The 18185-nt window shown below is 35.2% G+C and overlaps 1 protein-coding gene across 2 annotated transcripts in view; it reads right to left on the bottom strand.

The window, feature by feature from the left end:
* The window catches only part of METTL25 (methyltransferase like 25), a 178068-nt gene that overhangs the window by 36847 nt on the left and 123036 nt on the right, over nt 1–18185 (bottom strand). For both annotated transcript variants that reach the window (XM_074226524.1, XM_074226523.1), the window contains exons 6-7: nt 16055–16149; nt 3834–3863 (exon numbers count right to left, since the gene is read on the bottom strand). In XM_074226524.1, coding sequence (XP_074082625.1) covers nt 3834–3863; nt 16055–16149 — 125 coding nt within the window. The remainder of the gene's footprint in view (nt 1–3833; nt 3864–16054; nt 16150–18185) is intronic.

The raw sequence follows: 18185 nt of genomic DNA, 5'->3' as shown, positions 1-18185 counted from the left end.
TTAACTTTAAGCCAAGTCTGATGAGAGGAAGATTTAGGTAGTTCTCACCTCCTCCCTTCTTCCCCTCTATTACAATAGGTATTTTGTACCTCTTAATGTAATGAGATTTACCCCATTGAAACTCTTCCATCCTCCCATCTCCTTACTGTCTCCCTTTTTAATGAGGTATTATTTTTAAGTCATTCTATCTGAGTCACTGAAAAGTCATGAGTGTCCATCACTTCTGGCTACTTATATTCTTTCTACTAGAGTTACAATTCTAAAGAGTTATGAGAATCTTTCTCCCAGGTGGGGATATAGCCAGTTTCATCCTATTGGACAGCAGTCTCAATGAGAGAGACTCTTGTTTGATGTCCACATTTTTCTGTTTAGTTCTGGTCTTTTTATCAGGAAATGCTGGAAGTCTCTCATTTCATTAAATGTCCTTCTTTTCCCCTGGAAGAGAAGGCTCAACTTTTCTGGATAGTGGATTCTTAGCTGCATTCCAAGCTCCCTTGCTCTTTGCAATGTTTCATTCCAGGCCCTTTGATCTCTTAATGTTGATGCAGCCAGGCCCTGTGTAATCATTACTGTGGCTCCTTGGTATCTAAATTGTTTCTTTCTACCTGCTTGCAGGATTTTCTCTTTTATCTGATAGTTCTGGAATTTGGCCTCATTATTCCTTGGTGTTTTCATGTTTCCAGAGGGGACTGATGTAGTCTTTTTTTTTTTTTAGGTTTTTGCAAGGCAAATGGGGTTAAGTGGCTTGCCCAAGGCCACACAGCTAGGTAATTATTAAGTGTCTGAGACCGGATTTGAACCCAGGTACTCCTGACTCCAGGCCGGTGCTTTATCCACTACACCACCTAGCCGCCCTAGGGACTGATGTATTCTTCAATAACTATTTTGCCCTCTGGTTCCATGGTATCAGGGCAGTTTTCCATCAATAAATCATGTAATATTAAGTCTATGCTTTTTTTCTCTTCAATGTTTTCAGAAAGGTCTATAATTCTCAGGTTGTCTCTTCTTAATCTATTCTCAAGGTTTTGCTGATGAAATATTTAACATTTTCTTCTACTTTTTTCGATTTTTTGGTTTTAGCAGACTCTTGCTGTCTCATCAAGTCATTAGTTCCCACTGACTCCATTCCTTTTTTTAGAGAAGAATTTTCTTCCTTTACCTTTTGCAACTCCTTTTCCAATTGGTCAAGTCTATTTTTGAAAGAGTTTTCCATTTGGCCAATTGAGGTTTTGAGAGAATTTTCTTTTTTCATTTGTCCAATTGTATTTTTCAAGGATTTGTTTTCTTGTTGCAAGGTGTTAATTTTCTCTCCCAAATTTTCCATTTGATTTTAAAACTCCTTCCTCATTTCTTCAAGGAAGTCTTTCTGTGATGGAGACCAGATCATATTCTCCTCAGAGGTTCTAGGTATCTCTGAGTTAATGTCTTTTTCTTCCAGGAATTTTTCTATGGACCCTCCTTTCCAATGGCCTTTCTTCATTTTCTTAAGACTTTGTGTTGGGGAGTGGCTGGTTCACAGAGGTTTGGTGTTGAGATCCCTAGAAGCTTTACTCACTGGGTTCAGTAACTCGAAGTGGGCCGGTCAGTTGGTTGCTTTCTCTGGAGTGTCTGTGACCTTGATTTGAGGCCCTCTCCCTTGGCCAGGAGGGGGTGGTTGAAGTTGCTGAATATTTTTATCTTTGAACAATGGTGGGCTTTGCCCTAAGGCAAGGTAATTACTCTCACTATTCACAGCTGAGGGGTTCTGCAGCTCATACATAAGCCTGGAGTGGAGGTGGGTTGTAATTGTGTTTGTTCTGGGAAGAGGCTTAAGCTGAAATGAAGGTATGGATTCTGAGTTCCTCTAGACCAAAGCAGCCCAGCTATTGATGTCTGAAACTCTCCTGCACTGGAACTTACCCTCCAGCCCTGCAGATAAGCTCCAGTCTGTAGGTGCCACAACCAATGCCTCTGCTCCCCAGCTGGCTCACACCTCTGTGGCTGATCAGGCTATAGTCCTGTTCTCAGGCTCTCAGACTCTCACCCCATCCTGGGCTCCCTGCAGAGTCTGCTTTCTGTGCCCAGGCTCACCCATGATCCCAGAAGACAAAACTTGAGGTAAATGTTCTTCTCCTAGGTTCTCTTTCTGGGTTTTATCAATAAGATTTCTGTTAAGAGGTTTGTTTCATATTATATATGGGGGAGATCAGGAGACTTTAGCACAGTGCCTGTCTTCTCTCTGCCATATTGGCTGGAAGTCCCCAGTTAGTGGATTTTTTTCAATTTAAATTTTGCCTTCTTGTTCTAAGATATCAGGATAGTTGTCTCTGATAATTTCCAGATAGATATTAAAGATATCCAGGCTTAAAAAAGTTTTTTTGATGATGGGTTTCAGATGGTCCAAACATTCATATAATCTCTCCTGGATCTATTTTCTAGGACAGTTATTTTTCCAGTGAGAAATTTCCACACTTTTTTTTACTTTTTTGATTGTGTTTTATCATATCTTGATGTCTCAAAGAGTCATTAGTTTCTACTTGTTCAATTCTAATTTTTAAAGAATTATTTTCTTCAGGGAGTTCTTGTATCTCCTTTTCTATTTTGCCAATTCTATTTCTTGGGAAGTTATTATCCCCAGTAAAATCTTTTCCTTTGCATTTGACTTTTTTTTTCATGATTCACATGCACTACTTTTAATTTCTTTATCCAATTTTTCTTCTACTTTTCTAACATACTTCTGAAAAATTTTTTAAGCCCTTCTAGGAATTCTTTTTGGGCCTGATACCAAATTACATTTTTTCTTTGAGGCTTCACAGTAGCCATTTTGATATTATTGTCTTCTAAGTTTATGCCTTGATCCTCCATGTCACCATAGTCAAGTTCTTTTTTCTTACTGCTATTGTTTGGTCATTTTTCTGCTTTTGTTGTAACTTCTTATATTTTTGTGAGAGTTAGGTTCTGCCATATACTGTCCCAAGCTTTATGTGCTAGGGTTCTGGTCTTACTGCTAGCTTTTGTTGGGCTTTATAAAGGGCTTAGCTGCTTTCTTTCTCTGGAGGGTAGGATTCTTTTCTGGCTTGTACTGGGAGAATGGGTATTTCTACCAACTCCTGCTGGGTTTAGCTGCTGGCCTGCTCTAGGGGTAGGGTCTTGCTACTTTATTGGTCCTAGAGGAGGGAATTTGCTGCTGGTCTGTCCCAAGGTGGTCTCCTGCTGCTGGGTCTCTCTGTTGGTAGGCACCAGCGACTGTTGGCCAGCCCACCTTTATTTCACAACTGGTCAGCTATAAGGTCAATTCCTTGCTGATTGGGTTGTGCTGGGTATAAGGCCTTGATGAGAAGCATAGTCTGCTCACTTGCCTAGAGGGCTAATGCCTTGAGGGTAGGGCCTCACTGGAAGACTGCTCCACTCCTGAAGCCTTGCTGCAGGTCCTTTGCTGTGAGGTTGACTGCTGGCTGCTGCTGCCCCTGGACCATACTCCATCCCACCCCAATGGGACAGATGTTTCCTCCTAGGCAGCTGCTTTCCCTGCTTCTAGATCAATTCTGAGGTAATTTTTCTAGTTGTCTAGGGGAGAATTTTCAAGGGCTTTAGCAAGTTTCTTCCTTACTCTGCCATCTTAGCACTGGAAGTCTCCAACAATTTACTTTTAAGGCGAACCTAAAGAAAATTCTTATGCCAATGTTATATAAAATAAAAGAAATCATGGTACAAACATAAAAGACTGACCAAACTAAGACTTTTGAATTTCCTGATTATATTCTTAGAAACCAGCAGGTTCATCAACAGGTCAGAGTGATGAACACTCCAAAAGAAAAAAATATCTTGTTCATATAATAAACAATATCACTTACCCCTTGGCCGACTGCAACCCGTTCCAAAGCCTTTAAAAAGAAGAAACAAGACTGTGGTTATATTTAAACCTCTCTTACAAGATATTATAAACATACCATATAAAGGCTTGTGAAAAATGACATTTTAAAAGATTAATTAGGTGATACATCATAAGCTTATACACTCAAAAAGTGTTAGTACCATTGAGGCATATTAATCACCGAGCTTGAATTACTTGGTGCTTATTAATAAAGTCTGCAGAGATGGGCATATTTTTATATGCTTGAACTTTTGAAGAAGTTTAAATGTTAAAAAAGGAAATATTCTTGAGTTACTTCCAGTATAACCAAAACTATTATGTTATTATGTTTCAGGATATATTATGGATACAGTTTTTAAAAATAGCATTTTATTTTTTCTAATTATACATAAAGATAATTTTAACATTCATTAAAAAAAGTTTCAAATCTTTCTCTTTACTCCCCCTTCCCCTACTTAAAATGGCAAGCAGTTACATACATACATACATAAATATATATGTATATATATACATACATATATATACATACATATATATATATATATGATTTGTAAAACATTTCCATATTTAGTTGCGTTGAAAGAAGAAAAGAGACATGGACACAGTTTTGTACAATATTTTTCAATGTTAGTATTGTCCAAATTTTTGGATAAGCCTTTAGGTTTTATCCTATAGTAAAATAAAATCCACAGATTTAGCTGAAGGGCTCTGTTTAGGATGGAATTTTTTTCTTTCTTTCTTTCTTATGATCCAAGATGATAAATCATTAGGGCAGGAAATAAGAGTCACTTTCATTTGACATAATGCTGTCTATTACATTCAGAAAGTTTCCCTCAAGTAATAAAACATGTTTACATAATACGTTCTGGCATTTCTACTAAACACTAATAACTTAATAAATTTTATAAAGCTCTTTAGTATTCAATAGGAAATGATTGGTCAGTTTAAATTTGATTTTTAAACCAAATAAACTGCCAGGAATTTACATTTTAGAGATATACCCTCCTCTAGATATTCAAGATTACAACTGGATGAATTAAAATTGAATGTAAAGAATGTGGAAGCAATCTTCCTTAGACAGCAAAAAATGTATTAACTTCTATTATTTTCCCTTCCTACAATCTATCTTTTATATATATAATGCTTATCCACATGCTTCCTAAGTAATAATAACAGTAACAATGGTAATCTTCATTAAATGATAACAACAGTATGTTTATTTTTTGGACTAAGAAAATTCTTGTAAAATATAAACACAATGGAAAGGGCTGTTTTAAGGCTTTAAAATTCGGTGGTTTCTCTGACTGGAAAAAATTGACATAACTCTTATGAAAACTGCTAACTCAAAACACTATTTTAGAGAAGACAATTAATAGATGTTTTGTAAATCAATCAGTTGCATTAGGCACGGTGGCATACACCACAGTCTCCACTATGAGGAAGTTTTTGTTTGAGAGATCTGAACTCCACTTGGCTAAGTTCAATGGTGTGTCTGTCCTAAGTCTGACACCATCAAGGTGAGAACCTAAGAAGTAAGGGGAGTCTCCAGGCTGCACAGAGTCCAGGCTGAAAATAGAGCAAATCAAACCCTTCATGTCAATGAGTAGTAATATTGAGTCTGGGAGTGTATTCTGTACTTCCAGACTAGGTGAGATTGGGAACAAATAAATAGAAAATCCTATGAAAAGAGGTCCTGAAGCTGTTCTAATATCACATGCTAATGGCAAGTAGTCAATGAGCAAAAAGATATTAAATATGCAGAATAAGCTGAATACTTGTATGTACTACACCATGCTATATTGCTTAGTCTAGGCCTGTACTACAAAGAAGTTATGCCAAAGTTGAAAATGTACTTAAAGTCAAAATAAAAGAAAAAAGAAAGAAAAGTCATTCAATTAGCATTTATGAAGCATCTACAATAGGAGGAACCCTGTGCTAAGTGCTAGTGATATAGAAAAAAGGTAAAAGGGAGGCCCAGCCTTCAAAGAGTTCATGTTCCAATGGTAGGGGACACTTTGAAAACAGAAAAATGAGATATAAAGGTAAAATGATAAATGAGATATACAGGTGAAATTACATATAATCATTCAAAGATGAATATGGGGGTGGCTAGGTGGTGCAGTATATAGAGCACTGGCCTTGGAGTCAGGAGTACCTAAGTTCAAATCTGGTCTCAGATATTTAATAATTACCTAGCTGTATGGCCTTGGGCAAGCCACTTCATCCCATTTGCCTTGCCAAAAAAAAAAAAAACCCTGAAAAAAAAAGATAAATATGGCTAAAGACCATAAATGTTTAACAACTGCTTCCTGAAAAAAAAATATGCATAGTACTTTAATCTGCATCATTACTTTTTCCTCTAGTTTTCTTAGGTTTATACAATCAACACAAGAAATTAAGCCTTAACTTGGAGCTGATTTCCAAGGTATAAATGCTCTCACTAAAAATTTAATAATTGGCTCTTGAATCAGTAGGTGTTGGCTCCAGGGTACCACTGATTATAGATGACAATGGAAAAGATGGCTTTTCAAATTGTATATATTGATATTATTCATTCATTAAATTAATCTTTATTTTCAATATAGACTGGGACTATATTAGAATCAATCTCTTGAGAGGAAGTTGAAAAGCATTTTTGGTGGGGCAGGAAGGAGAGGAAGATATAATCTATGAGTTCATGGGGGAAAAGGGTTCCTAGGAAGAGAAATTCTTTTTTCAAATACAGATCAGCAATTGTGATAAAACTTATAATCACAGAGAGTTTCTTTGGGAAATTGTAGCCTCTTTAATTAGTCACCTAGGCAGTATATTCCTGAGTCTTGGCTTAAACCTAAGTCTTTTTTTTCTTAAATGATTGGTTCCCTATCCACAATGCCACACTGGTTCTTGAAAAAAATTATAGATATTATAAGGACTAGACACTTGCGAAGAGGTATTTCACATGTTAAATCTTACTATCTGAAGTAGAAAGCTTCAAATAGTACCTATTTCATTAATCTGGTTATTAGTAAAGAAAAGTATAGCTCACATAGAAATCAAAAACAAGTCAGTTTTCTTTTAGGACTGATGAAAATTAGAAATGTCAGCTATTCTTCCACTTTGCACTTGGGAACAAAATCCATACAAGACAAATGAGGATTTTTTAAATCAAAATTCTATTTTTAATTATTATTTCATTAATTTATTTTAAATTAAAAAAAACTGTCTTTAGAAAAAAGGTTCTATAATCAGTAATTTTAAATCAGTTATTTATTTTTAAATTTTTACACAATTTTCTTTAGAAAAAAGATTCTATAATCACAGTAATTTAATCTCAGTGTTCAATTAATCAAGAAAAACCTTTATATCTATACTAAATCTTTCATGCTACAATCATCCTATTTTTTTCTTGTCCCATAGCTGATCACCATCTTCAGTTTAATAGCTGCTCGTACACTCAAAGGCTATTTTCTCTTAACAGAATAACATTAATTGTTTGGGACACTTCTCAAAGATTTTATTTGCAGTTTTTTGAATCATCTTTTGTGACTCTTCTATGAACTCTCTGCAAATTCTTCATATTAGGATTTGGTTGTGGAGTGCAAATGAAAAGTCAGAATTTTGAGATGGGTGTGACCAATTCTGACATTCGAGTTGGCCAGAAAGTCAGTCAACAACATTTATAGGTAGAGCTTCTTCTCTAAGTGAATATGATAGAATATATTTCATAATGATTTAACTAATAAAAAAGAGTAATGAATTTGATATCTTAAATTGTCATTAGGGGAATGTGATATGCTACCTTGAAATGACATTAACCATGGTTTGGATGTGGACTAGGAGGTCTGAATGTTTTGCTCATTTTAGTAGCTAGAGCAGTCTGTTTCATTTAAAAAACAAAACAAATTATTGCTGTCCAGGAAAACTAACTCCTGTGTTCTTACAATATATATGAAAGTCAAAGGGCACAGCCCACATGACTTCAAGTCTTTTCAGGGACAACGTTATCCTCTGGGGGCTCCAGAACACACTAATTCTTGTGCTGCATGGGAGCAGAAAGATCTTTTAAGATCTTTCCAGAAAGATCTATTAAAATTCAAATGAGTTAGCCAAGCTGATAGTGTTTTCACTGTCAGAGAAAGAGGGAGAAGAAAAATGGTTGATGGAAGCAGGTGTATATTTGTTTGTTTCTTTTAAAACATGATAAAGGCTAACTTTGAACCCCTTTTTCTATTGGAAATGCTGGGGTGCTCTGCTAAGCTGGAGCAAGAATGAAGGATAAGAATGTGGGAGTTTTTATACCAATTAGTTTTATCTTGCTTGATAATTCTTCCCTTTCTATTTATTCCCAAGCTACATCATAAGATAAGGAATTGGCTTCATCTTTAAATGGAGTATGGAGGTTGGACTTATGGGATTCTAAGGTTTCTTCCATCTATAAGTCTACTGAAATTATGAATTAGAGTTTTTTTTAAAAGGAATGTTTCTAGAATGTTTAGACTCAGTTCCAAAAACAAGATTCTTTATGTAAGATTATTTCACAGACAATCTTTAGGGAATATGTTTAGAATGGACATCCATATTGGGTATTTGATATCAGATATAAAGCTGTGAATAAGGGAAGTTTACTGTTTACTGTAGGGAGATTAGGCTCATCATGAACAAGGCAAGATGTCTTGGTGGAAATCCTTGAGCTGGTGAAGTAGTTAGAAGGAACCTGGACAGAAGGGAATTTCTTAGTACAGTGGCTGGTTTGGCCAGGGAGTGATATGGTATTTAGACCCTTTTGGAGTAAAAGTTACAGGGTAGAGAGGCTAAATGTTGTTGGAAAGAGATGAGTGATATGAACATAAAAGTTCAGAAGGAGTTAAGGTTGGAGGAATGTTAAGAATGACAAATAAAAATCTTTTTAAAACTCTGGGGATGGGGCAGCTAGGTGGTGTAGTGGATAAAGCACTGGCCCTGGAGTCAGGAGTACCTGGGTTCAAATCTGGTCTCAGACACTTAATTACCTAGCTGTGTGGCCTTGGGCAAGCCACTTAACCCCATTTGCCTTGCAAAAAAAAAACTCTGGGGATAACAAGAAGGTCAAAGAAGAGGTAGGTTAACTGCAATTCACTGATAATGATAAAAGAGAAAAGAGAAAAGAGAAAGTAGAACTCGCCAACTTTAATTTTGCTTCTGTTTTCTTCACCAAACAAAATAAATCTTTGGTTTGGAAAGAACAGATAAAAATAGTTGATGTGGAGTTAAAATCCAAGAGAATAGGTCCTTACTGTCCTTTATGAGTATCATTCAAAGGTATGGAAAGAACGGGCAGATCTTATTGCTGAGTTGCTCTGTGATCCCCGAAGGAGACTGGAGACCAGAAGTGGACTTTAGGATTTATTCTAATGCTCCAATTTTGAAAAAAAAAATATTAAGAGAGTGAAGCCTACAAATTACAGGTCAGATTGTATGACTTCATTAATTAGAAAAATTCCAAAATTCTAAAAAAAAAATTATTAAAGAGTAGGCCAGAATACAGAGAAAAGTCAAGCAGTGATCACAGATTGTGCGAAATTAACCTAATTTCCTTTTCTATCAGGGTTTCTAGACTGATACAATTAAATGAAATGAGTTTTCTCCTACTGTAACAAAGCCTATCACCCTCATCATGTATAGAAGATGTGGGTTAGATAATATTAGTTAGGCAGATTGATTCTGATAATAAAATAGAATCATAACCCTCAACAGCATAAGGATTGAAGGTAGATCCAAATTCAGGCTTTTGTTCGACATTAACCATTGCATCTCTCTTTAAAAGAAAAATATTTTTGGAGCCTTGTCAGAAAAACTTCTCTCTGCCCCATTGTGATGGCCTGGTCATTCTCTCACTCCTTTTCATTTTAGTCACACTGGTGTTTTTGTATTACCAAACAACAGGAATCCATATGAAACTTGGCAACAACGATCAACAATTAAGGGAACCTGATTGACCAAGTTACATGAATGAAAAATATTAAGGAGGTTAGAAGGTGAACTATACAATTGGCAGTATAAAGTCAGGAGGTCTGGACTTCTCTCTTTTGGCCAAAAATTACTCTAGAGGGTAATCAGGAGGCAAGAGACTGATTAAAAAAAAAAAAGAATATAGGTGTTACAGAGTTGTTCCTAAAATCATAAGAAGTCAAAAGGATCGACCAGGGAGGGCAATGTGTTTCCACTGTAAAAAGAATACTTAGAGAACCAAACTAATATTTGTAAAAGAAATTAAAGAGTCTTTAGAATTGAGGGTTGTGGGTTTTTTGGGGTTTTTTGTTTGTTTTATTTTTTGATGATCAGGATGAGTGTTCTGATAATAGCTGATGTTCAAGCTAGGTTTTCTTATCTTTGGCCTAACAGCCAGATAGAAGGATTACAGGTGGGCTCTTATCAGGAGTTGCTTTATTTGAAGATGCTTATAATTTGTGTGGAATTCTTTTAGGCTGCAGTGCTGACATGTTTATTTTTGGAAATTATAAAAGGAATTTCAATATGTAATTATAGGCAGTCAAGAGAAAAAAAGATGCATACATTGTATTCATTAGAAAGCAAAAACAGAACCATAATAAGGAAAATATCATCTGTTCCTTTTATAATTTATAATTAACTAGGATTTTGTTTATAGTCTCATTTAAGATTGCTGTTATTCTAACTTGACTGGAGCAATTTTATTAATATTCAATTTCTACTTAGGACTCAATGTAAATAATCAATTTGGCAATATACATAGGTTTTTATTTTTATTTTAAAAATAGGGGCAGCTAGGTGGCACAGTGGATAGAGCACCGGCCCTGGAGTCAGGAGTACCTGAGTTCAAATCTGGCCTCAGACACTTAATAATTACCCAGCTGTGTGACCTTGGGCAAGCCACTTAACCCCACTGCCTTGCAAAAACCTAAAAAAAAAATATGCACTGACTATAAAAAAAAATCATATTTGGAGAAAAAGTCAACAAACAAGATGCTTTTTTTATTTCTGGGGTAATAAAAATGTCAAGGTCTATTTGAATAAAATAACAGAAGCATGCAAGATGGATATTATTAATGAAGATAAATCTTGAATTTCACTAATGTTTTACAAATTTACTTGTAGAATCTAGTTCTAAAAATCTAGTTCCACAACTTCCTTTTAATGAAAATAAATCAAGATATATAAGATATGTAAGAAAAGTGTAGCTGCACTTGAGGAAATTAAGTCATCTGGACCAGAGGACCTATATCCTTCTGTTGATTGATTGTTATCTGTTGTAATCAAAGACAAATGACTAATGGCATGCCTTGTCCATTATGTTGACTGTAATGAGAGAAATGTGTGAAGACATTCTTTTCACTGTCTTTTCCAGAACTATCATCATTTTGTGACCTGGGGTGATGTAGGAAACATGACTTCTGGGGATGGCCTGGGATGCTGTGGGAAGGCACCATGGCATTTCAGCAATGCTGGGCAGAACACCAATATAATGATTTTGGGGATGCAACTTTGTGACAACCTGGTATAACATGTCTATCAATGATCTAATAATTAGCATGATCATGTATAATTTTTTGACAACAAGGTATAGCTAACCTGTCTATAGTCTAATGGAAAGTAAGGTAATTGAATTGTTCTACTCAGTTCTGCCATCATAATCCTCCTGTAATCCAAAGTCTTTGGTTTCCTGGAAGCTGTCCATGGGTCATGAGAATAAAGCTGCCAGATCTTTAGTCGGCATCCTTGGTACTGAAAAAAAGGAGAGGTACCACAGGAGAAGGAAAAATATTCCAGTTTTTAAAATAGTAAAGAGAAGAAATTCTGTAAGTATAGGTTACTGAACTTAAACTGAATGCCTAAGGAGAATTCTCTTGGTAGATCATTAAAAAGAAGTTTAGCAAACATCTGGAAAAGATTGTTTATTTGTTCATTCACTGCTGACCTTCATAATTGAAAAGGACTAAAGTTACATCACAATATTGGGGTTAATCCATAGTGAATCCTATCAACCTAATACAAGCTCAGAAAGCTCTACTACAGGCTAGGTACAAATAATCTTAATGAACATTTGGGAAGGAAATGTTTCTATCTGAAGAAGATAGCAATGATTACAAAGAACAACTCATATGAGAATTATTTTATTTTTCCTTTTGGATAGAGTTACTAAAATGATAGACCCAGGGATTCTATAGATAAATTAAACCTGATTTTTTTTGCAAAGGATTTGATAAAGTAGTACATATTATTCTTTTTGAAAAGATGGGAAGAAATAGAGAGCTAGATGATAATACAATCTGGCAGATTCAGAACTGGTGGGATGGCTGGATTTAAATGGTTTGATGTCATTTTAGTAAGAGACTTCCCAAAGTGCCCTGGGCTTGGTCTTGTACTGTTCATTTTGTTACTAGAGACTTGGATAAATGTATAGATAGCATGCTCATTAATTTGCAGATAAAACAAAGCTGTGAAGAATAGCTAATACACTGATGACAGAATCAAATTCCAAAGATACTGACAGGGTAGAGCATTGAGCTGAACCTGAAAATATAGCATTCAGAAGGGACAAAAAGTTTTACATTTGGGCTCAGAAAAGGAAGTTTATAAGAATAGAATGGGAAAGGGGGAAGTAGACAGAGGGTTAGATAGCAGTTTGTTTGGAAAAAAAGATCTGGGGATACCATTATACTGCAAGTTCCATGAGTCACCAGTGAGACAAGAAAGTCAAAACAAGAACACAAAAATAACTAGCATGTCCTTGGACTGCATTAAGAGAGGCTGTGATGCCACAGAAGTGAGAGTCACATCCTCCCCTGCTTGGGCCAGGTACATCTAAAATATTATGGTGTCAGTTCTGAGAGTCAAATTTGAATGGACACTGATATGATTGAAGGTGTAAGAGGAGGGAATCAGGTGGTAAAGGGTTTTTACTCGTTGAAATATGAAGATAGGTTGAAAGGTCAAGGGATATTTCAGTTTGGGATTGGGACCTAATAGCTGTCTTCAAGTATCTGAAGAGCTATCAGAGAAAAAAGATCTGACTTGTTCCATCTGGTCCCAGGGAGCAGAATTAGGAGTAAAAATATAGAAGCAGCAAAATTCTTGATGTCAGAAAAAACATCCAAAAATTGAATGGGTCGGCTCAAATCGTACTGGATTCCCAATCATTATGGATTTTCAAGGGGAACTCCACTGATGATGACTCCAAAATATCTTAAGAAAATCTGTTCAACTTTGGGGAAGTTCTAACTTTTAGGAAGCTTTTCCCTATATAAGCAAAATCCTGTATCCCTTTAATGTATTGGTACTTATTCCAGGGACCAGGCAGAACGAATCAAGTCCCTTTTCTACATGACGGCCTTTCAAATACTTGAGAATGACTCCCATATATCTCCAAGGTTAAACATACTAAGTTCTTTCAACTAATCCTAATATGGTATGGTCTTCAATGCCCTCAACAGCCTTGAGGTAGCTGCCTTGAAAACACTCCAGCTGTTCAATGTCTTTTGTAAACATATCACCCAGAAATGAACACAATCCTCATGATCTGATTGGATGAGTTCAATGGAACATCACCTATTTCATTCTGAATCTGCTTCTCAATGCAGCTTAGCTATACCTTAACTTTTTAGGTGGCCAAGTCACACACTGTTGGGTTTTTGTAGGTTGGGTGAGACTTAGGTTCATAACATAATGGAATGACAACTTATAGACCAGTTACTACCTAACAAAAGGAGGTTTTCTTAGTCTGGGCATGGAAAAGAAGGATATTCTGTAAGGATAACTTATTAGAGTATCATCGTATTGCATTAATTCAATTTAAGTGAGGTTTCCCTGTTTCTATATTAGCTTTGCTGGTGTTCTAGTCAGTATCATGTGTCTAAACTAAGGGAGGAGGATTTTGTGGCAAAAATGAACGAGGTAAAGACCATAAGATCTTACTGTGTTTGCCAATTATTATGAAAAATTAATTTATTACTAAGTTTCTTTTTCAACTAGGTATCTCTCACCCTTATATGAAAATCATTCAAAATTACTGAAAGACATAAGTAAATAAATGAGCCTACTCAATGACCTCCTGGGGAAGCTAGGAGGCACAGCAGATAGTGCTGGGAAGGGACTAGAGTCTTGGAAGACTCATCCTCCTAAATTCAAATCTGGCTTCAAATACTTACTAGCTGTCTCTCTCTCATCAAATCTGTAAATGAGAAAATTGGATTCAGAGAATTTAAGTGACTTTATCTAAGCTCATAGCACTAGTAAAGGACAGAACTGGTATTTAAGCCCTGGTCCTCTGACTTTAAATCTGGCATGACTTTCCTAGCAAACTAGGAGAAAAAAAAGGGGGAACTACAAGCTTAAAAAAAATGTATTTCTTTACTTCTGGAGGAAGATGACATCCAGCATAGAGTACAAGTTTTCCGCCTCATCTCATGAGAAATCACATCATATGTTGTTGGGTTCTTATAGCTTAGGCTGGACTTAGGATATATAGTTAGCAAAATATAATAACAAAACTTAAAGATTCTGGTTCTAGAGCTAAGGATTTTGTAATTTTGTAATTTCAGGGAGTGACAATTTTATCCCCTTGGTGTCTCTGAGTTCAGAGAGCTAGAGTTGAAGTGGAGATTTGGTGGTGAAGCAGGTTAAATATCTACAGACTGAGTACCCTCTGGTGGCCAATGAGGATATCTCAGTCCTTAAGAAGGCAGCGATATATTCATGAGGGAATACGGGGAGAAATGAACGTTTGGGACCCCTAGCTTCACGAATCAGAGATTAAGCAAAAGGAAACCAAGAGACAAAGGAATCTTAGCTATCCCACCCAGGCACTGGGCTGCTGGTCCAAGGACACCTTGAATAATACACTCCCTTGTCAGAACAGGGTGACACACTGATGAGGAAACGGAAGCTGCTGCACGAACCAAAAGGGGCTGATTACACCACTGAGGGTCCCAAACATGATACAGCAGCAGCACCGATGCCACCAAGGCTTATGCAAGCAGTGACTATAAAAAGGAGAGGACAACAACACTAAGAAGCAACTGAAGTTAAATTCAAATGAACCCTAATGATAGCATGTTCTAGAATTATTACTAATTTAAATCACTTAATTGTCTATGGCTCAAAGACGCCATCCTTTTGTAAAAAGGCAGATATTTGTTTACTTCCAATTCTCTATTTTTACTTAAAAAAGATTAGCTCAGTTATCACATCTAATCATTCTATTAGTATCTTGGGGTATAATTTCTCTCTATTTAGTGGCTAATTTGGTGTATATATATGTGTATGTATATATACATATATATTTATATATATATGTATATATACATATATATATATATGTGTGCTCCTGGACTTTTGGCCATGGATTCTAATCAGCTTTTCAATGCACATTTTCAAAATTTAGCATTTATGTCAGACTACATATAATTTTCCTCCTATTTATTATGAATTCTAGGATGGGGTGGACAATTTCTATCGAAGTTTCTATCATTTCCATTTGTGCCACTAGCTTTTGCCTATTACTCAGGGTCAGGGTCAGAATATCAGTCATAATTTTCTCTCCATTTTGAAGAAAAACTGATTTTACACATTCTTTATAATATCCAATTTATAATGCCCACTTTATAATATACACTGTATGTGTGGACAGGAAACAATACACAATGATTAATTGAGTTACTAATTCTGGTTGAAGTAGGCACTCTATATTCTAATTTAATGGGTAAATATTTGACCTTTTAAATATTTTGACATTACCCCTGTCATTTTTCTTTCTCTCTTACTATCTCTGTCTTTGCTTCTGCCTATCTTCCTCTCTTCTTCCTCTCATAGATACACACACACTCTTATGTGTGTACACACACACATCACAATGTTGAAGTGGATTTAGTTTTTTAAAAAAGCTTAGAAATCTTACAACTTCTGATAAAAGAAAGATGTTAATTAATCTGATCAGTCTTGACAGTTGGTATGTTCTACAGAATAGTAAAATAATGTGATCTAGATTTAATTATAGATGATAGCCATAACATCATGTGATCAATGTATAAAACTGGAAGGTTAATCAATTTTTCTTGTCATAAATTATGATGTACAACAACATTTAATGATAATACTCTGAAGGATCTGGGATATGAGTCATGACTTTAGCACAATAAGCCAAGGACAATGAATTCTGTAACATCTGGATAAAACTTAGTAAAGGGTGGAAAAACAGAACCATACCAAGCATGCTGACATTCTGGCATTTCGACCACAGCACCAGCCCTCTTCCTTTAAATATTGGCACATAGGAAACCCCCACATTTCCAGGGTGTAATCTATAGATGGAAGAACAACAATATAGATTACTTAACTAAAATTCTTCCTCTTTCACTTAATGTAAATCTTCTATTGAGAAAGTAAATCATCTATTGAGAAAGACAAACAGTAGTTAAACATGGTAGCAGTGATGTTTAACAGTTCATTCCAGTCCATTAACTGAAAGCATATTAATGTTATGAAAACGGTATTTGCTCAACAACAGCTGTTTTGTGTTTAAGCCCCAGGTCTGAAAGCAACCCATTTGCCAAAACTATTCCTCCAAGATTTAGCAAGGGCAATTTAGTACAGAAAGACTCTTCATATATGGTGAGACTAACAGCAGTAAGCAATCAGCGATTAAAAGAAAATAACTGGTAAACAGCTCATTAGTGTGTATTTAAAAATATGCATTAAATACATAGCATTGATATACAATATAGGAAACTTATTGCTCTTCTAATTTTCTGATATAAATGACTCCAAATATTATATTTTGGCAATCCATCATTGAACAATTTTCACTAAATGTTGCAAGCTATTTTATTTTTAGACATTACATTTGCTTTCCAGAAAATACCAGCTGCAAAGATTATTTCTTCATGTTGCAGAGGTTCCAAATTATGATTCAATTTGGTTCAGATGCATTAATGATAATTAAGCAATAACCAATATTAATAGTCAGTGTTTAATAATGCAGATCTATTTTGTGACTAAACTACTAAAATTACATTGCATTCTCAATGATCAAAGCTTCTATGCTGACTTTTTAATTACATAGTAAACAATAAATGCTTGCTGATTGACTCTAAGAAGGTTTAGGCTATCTGTTGAAGTTCTGCTTTTATTAACTTAGACTCAGTAAATTCAGTTTTTCAAGGTAATTAATTACCTTTGTAATTCTATATATTTTATTTTATTCCTTTAAAAACATTATTTTGAAAAGGAGTTCAGACTTTGTTGTAAAACCAAAAAAGTTCATGGAACAAAATTGGTGAAGAAAGTTTAAGAAAATTTAACATTTTCTTCAATTATTTAAAAGGGTAGAGAGGCTTCACCAGACTGCCTAAGGAGTCCATGATATACAGAGAAAAATAAATCAAGTTCCCTTGATTTCTATGTATAATTTCATTAATCCTCAAAACACTATAATATGTGATTCATTTAATTACAGCCACAAGGAAATGCTTTATTATCTTGGGGTTTTTTTGTTCACTAATTTATAATGAATTCTATAAAAAATTCTACTCCAATGGTGCACTGTTGTGGAGGCAATCCTTGATTTCCAAAGGCTAAGCCAGCACTATCGAACTTCTAAGAGGGTTTCTCAAATGCAAATGTTTTAAAAATGGTCCCAGGAATAGATCATGTGTGCTTTCTGAAGAGCAGTCTAGGGAAGCATAGAGAAGCTCATCACCATAGACTCAATTTAATTCATGGCACTGCTCAACTCTCTAGAGATACAAAGACAAAATGAAAAATCATCAAAGGTTCTTTCTACATTTTATGAGGTGGGAGAAGAGATACAATCTTCAAACAGACAAATAAATAAAATATAATAATGAATAATTTGAGGAGGACTAGATAGAACATTAAAAACTTGAGAGAGATCAGGTAAGTCTCATTGAAGGAACCAGCCCCTGAATCAAACCTAGAAGTAAAGGGTATTTTAAAAAAAAAACTTCTTTAAAGCAACTCCTTTTTTATTACTGTGAATGAGACAAACATCACAAAATTGGAACATTTACTCATATAAAGAATGGGAAAAGAAGACTGCATATGAAACTATAACTCTATAATATAATTTGTTTTTCTATTTGTATATTCTAATTAAATGTGGCAGTTCTGACATTGTCTTGTCATGTCTATGTTCCCTAGTGAACTTCCTTTTATTCTCTTTTCATTATTAGTTTAGTGAGTTCTAAATTTTTTTCTTTTTTTTAGGATTATTATCACTCCAATTTCTTAACCCTTTCAAGTTCTTCTAGTCCCCAAACAAAAAAAAAAAACATTAAATAACTGGATGAGTAAATAAATAAAAGCCTTCCCTGTAACA

The sequence above is a fragment of the Macrotis lagotis genome, chromosome 2 (genome assembly GCF_037893015.1).
Source record: "Macrotis lagotis isolate mMagLag1 chromosome 2, bilby.v1.9.chrom.fasta, whole genome shotgun sequence".
NCBI classification, from domain to species: Eukaryota; Metazoa; Chordata; class Mammalia; order Peramelemorphia; family Peramelidae; genus Macrotis; species Macrotis lagotis.
The sequence above is the reverse complement of the archived record's forward strand: the minus strand, read 5'-3'. Positions and strand labels throughout refer to the sequence as shown.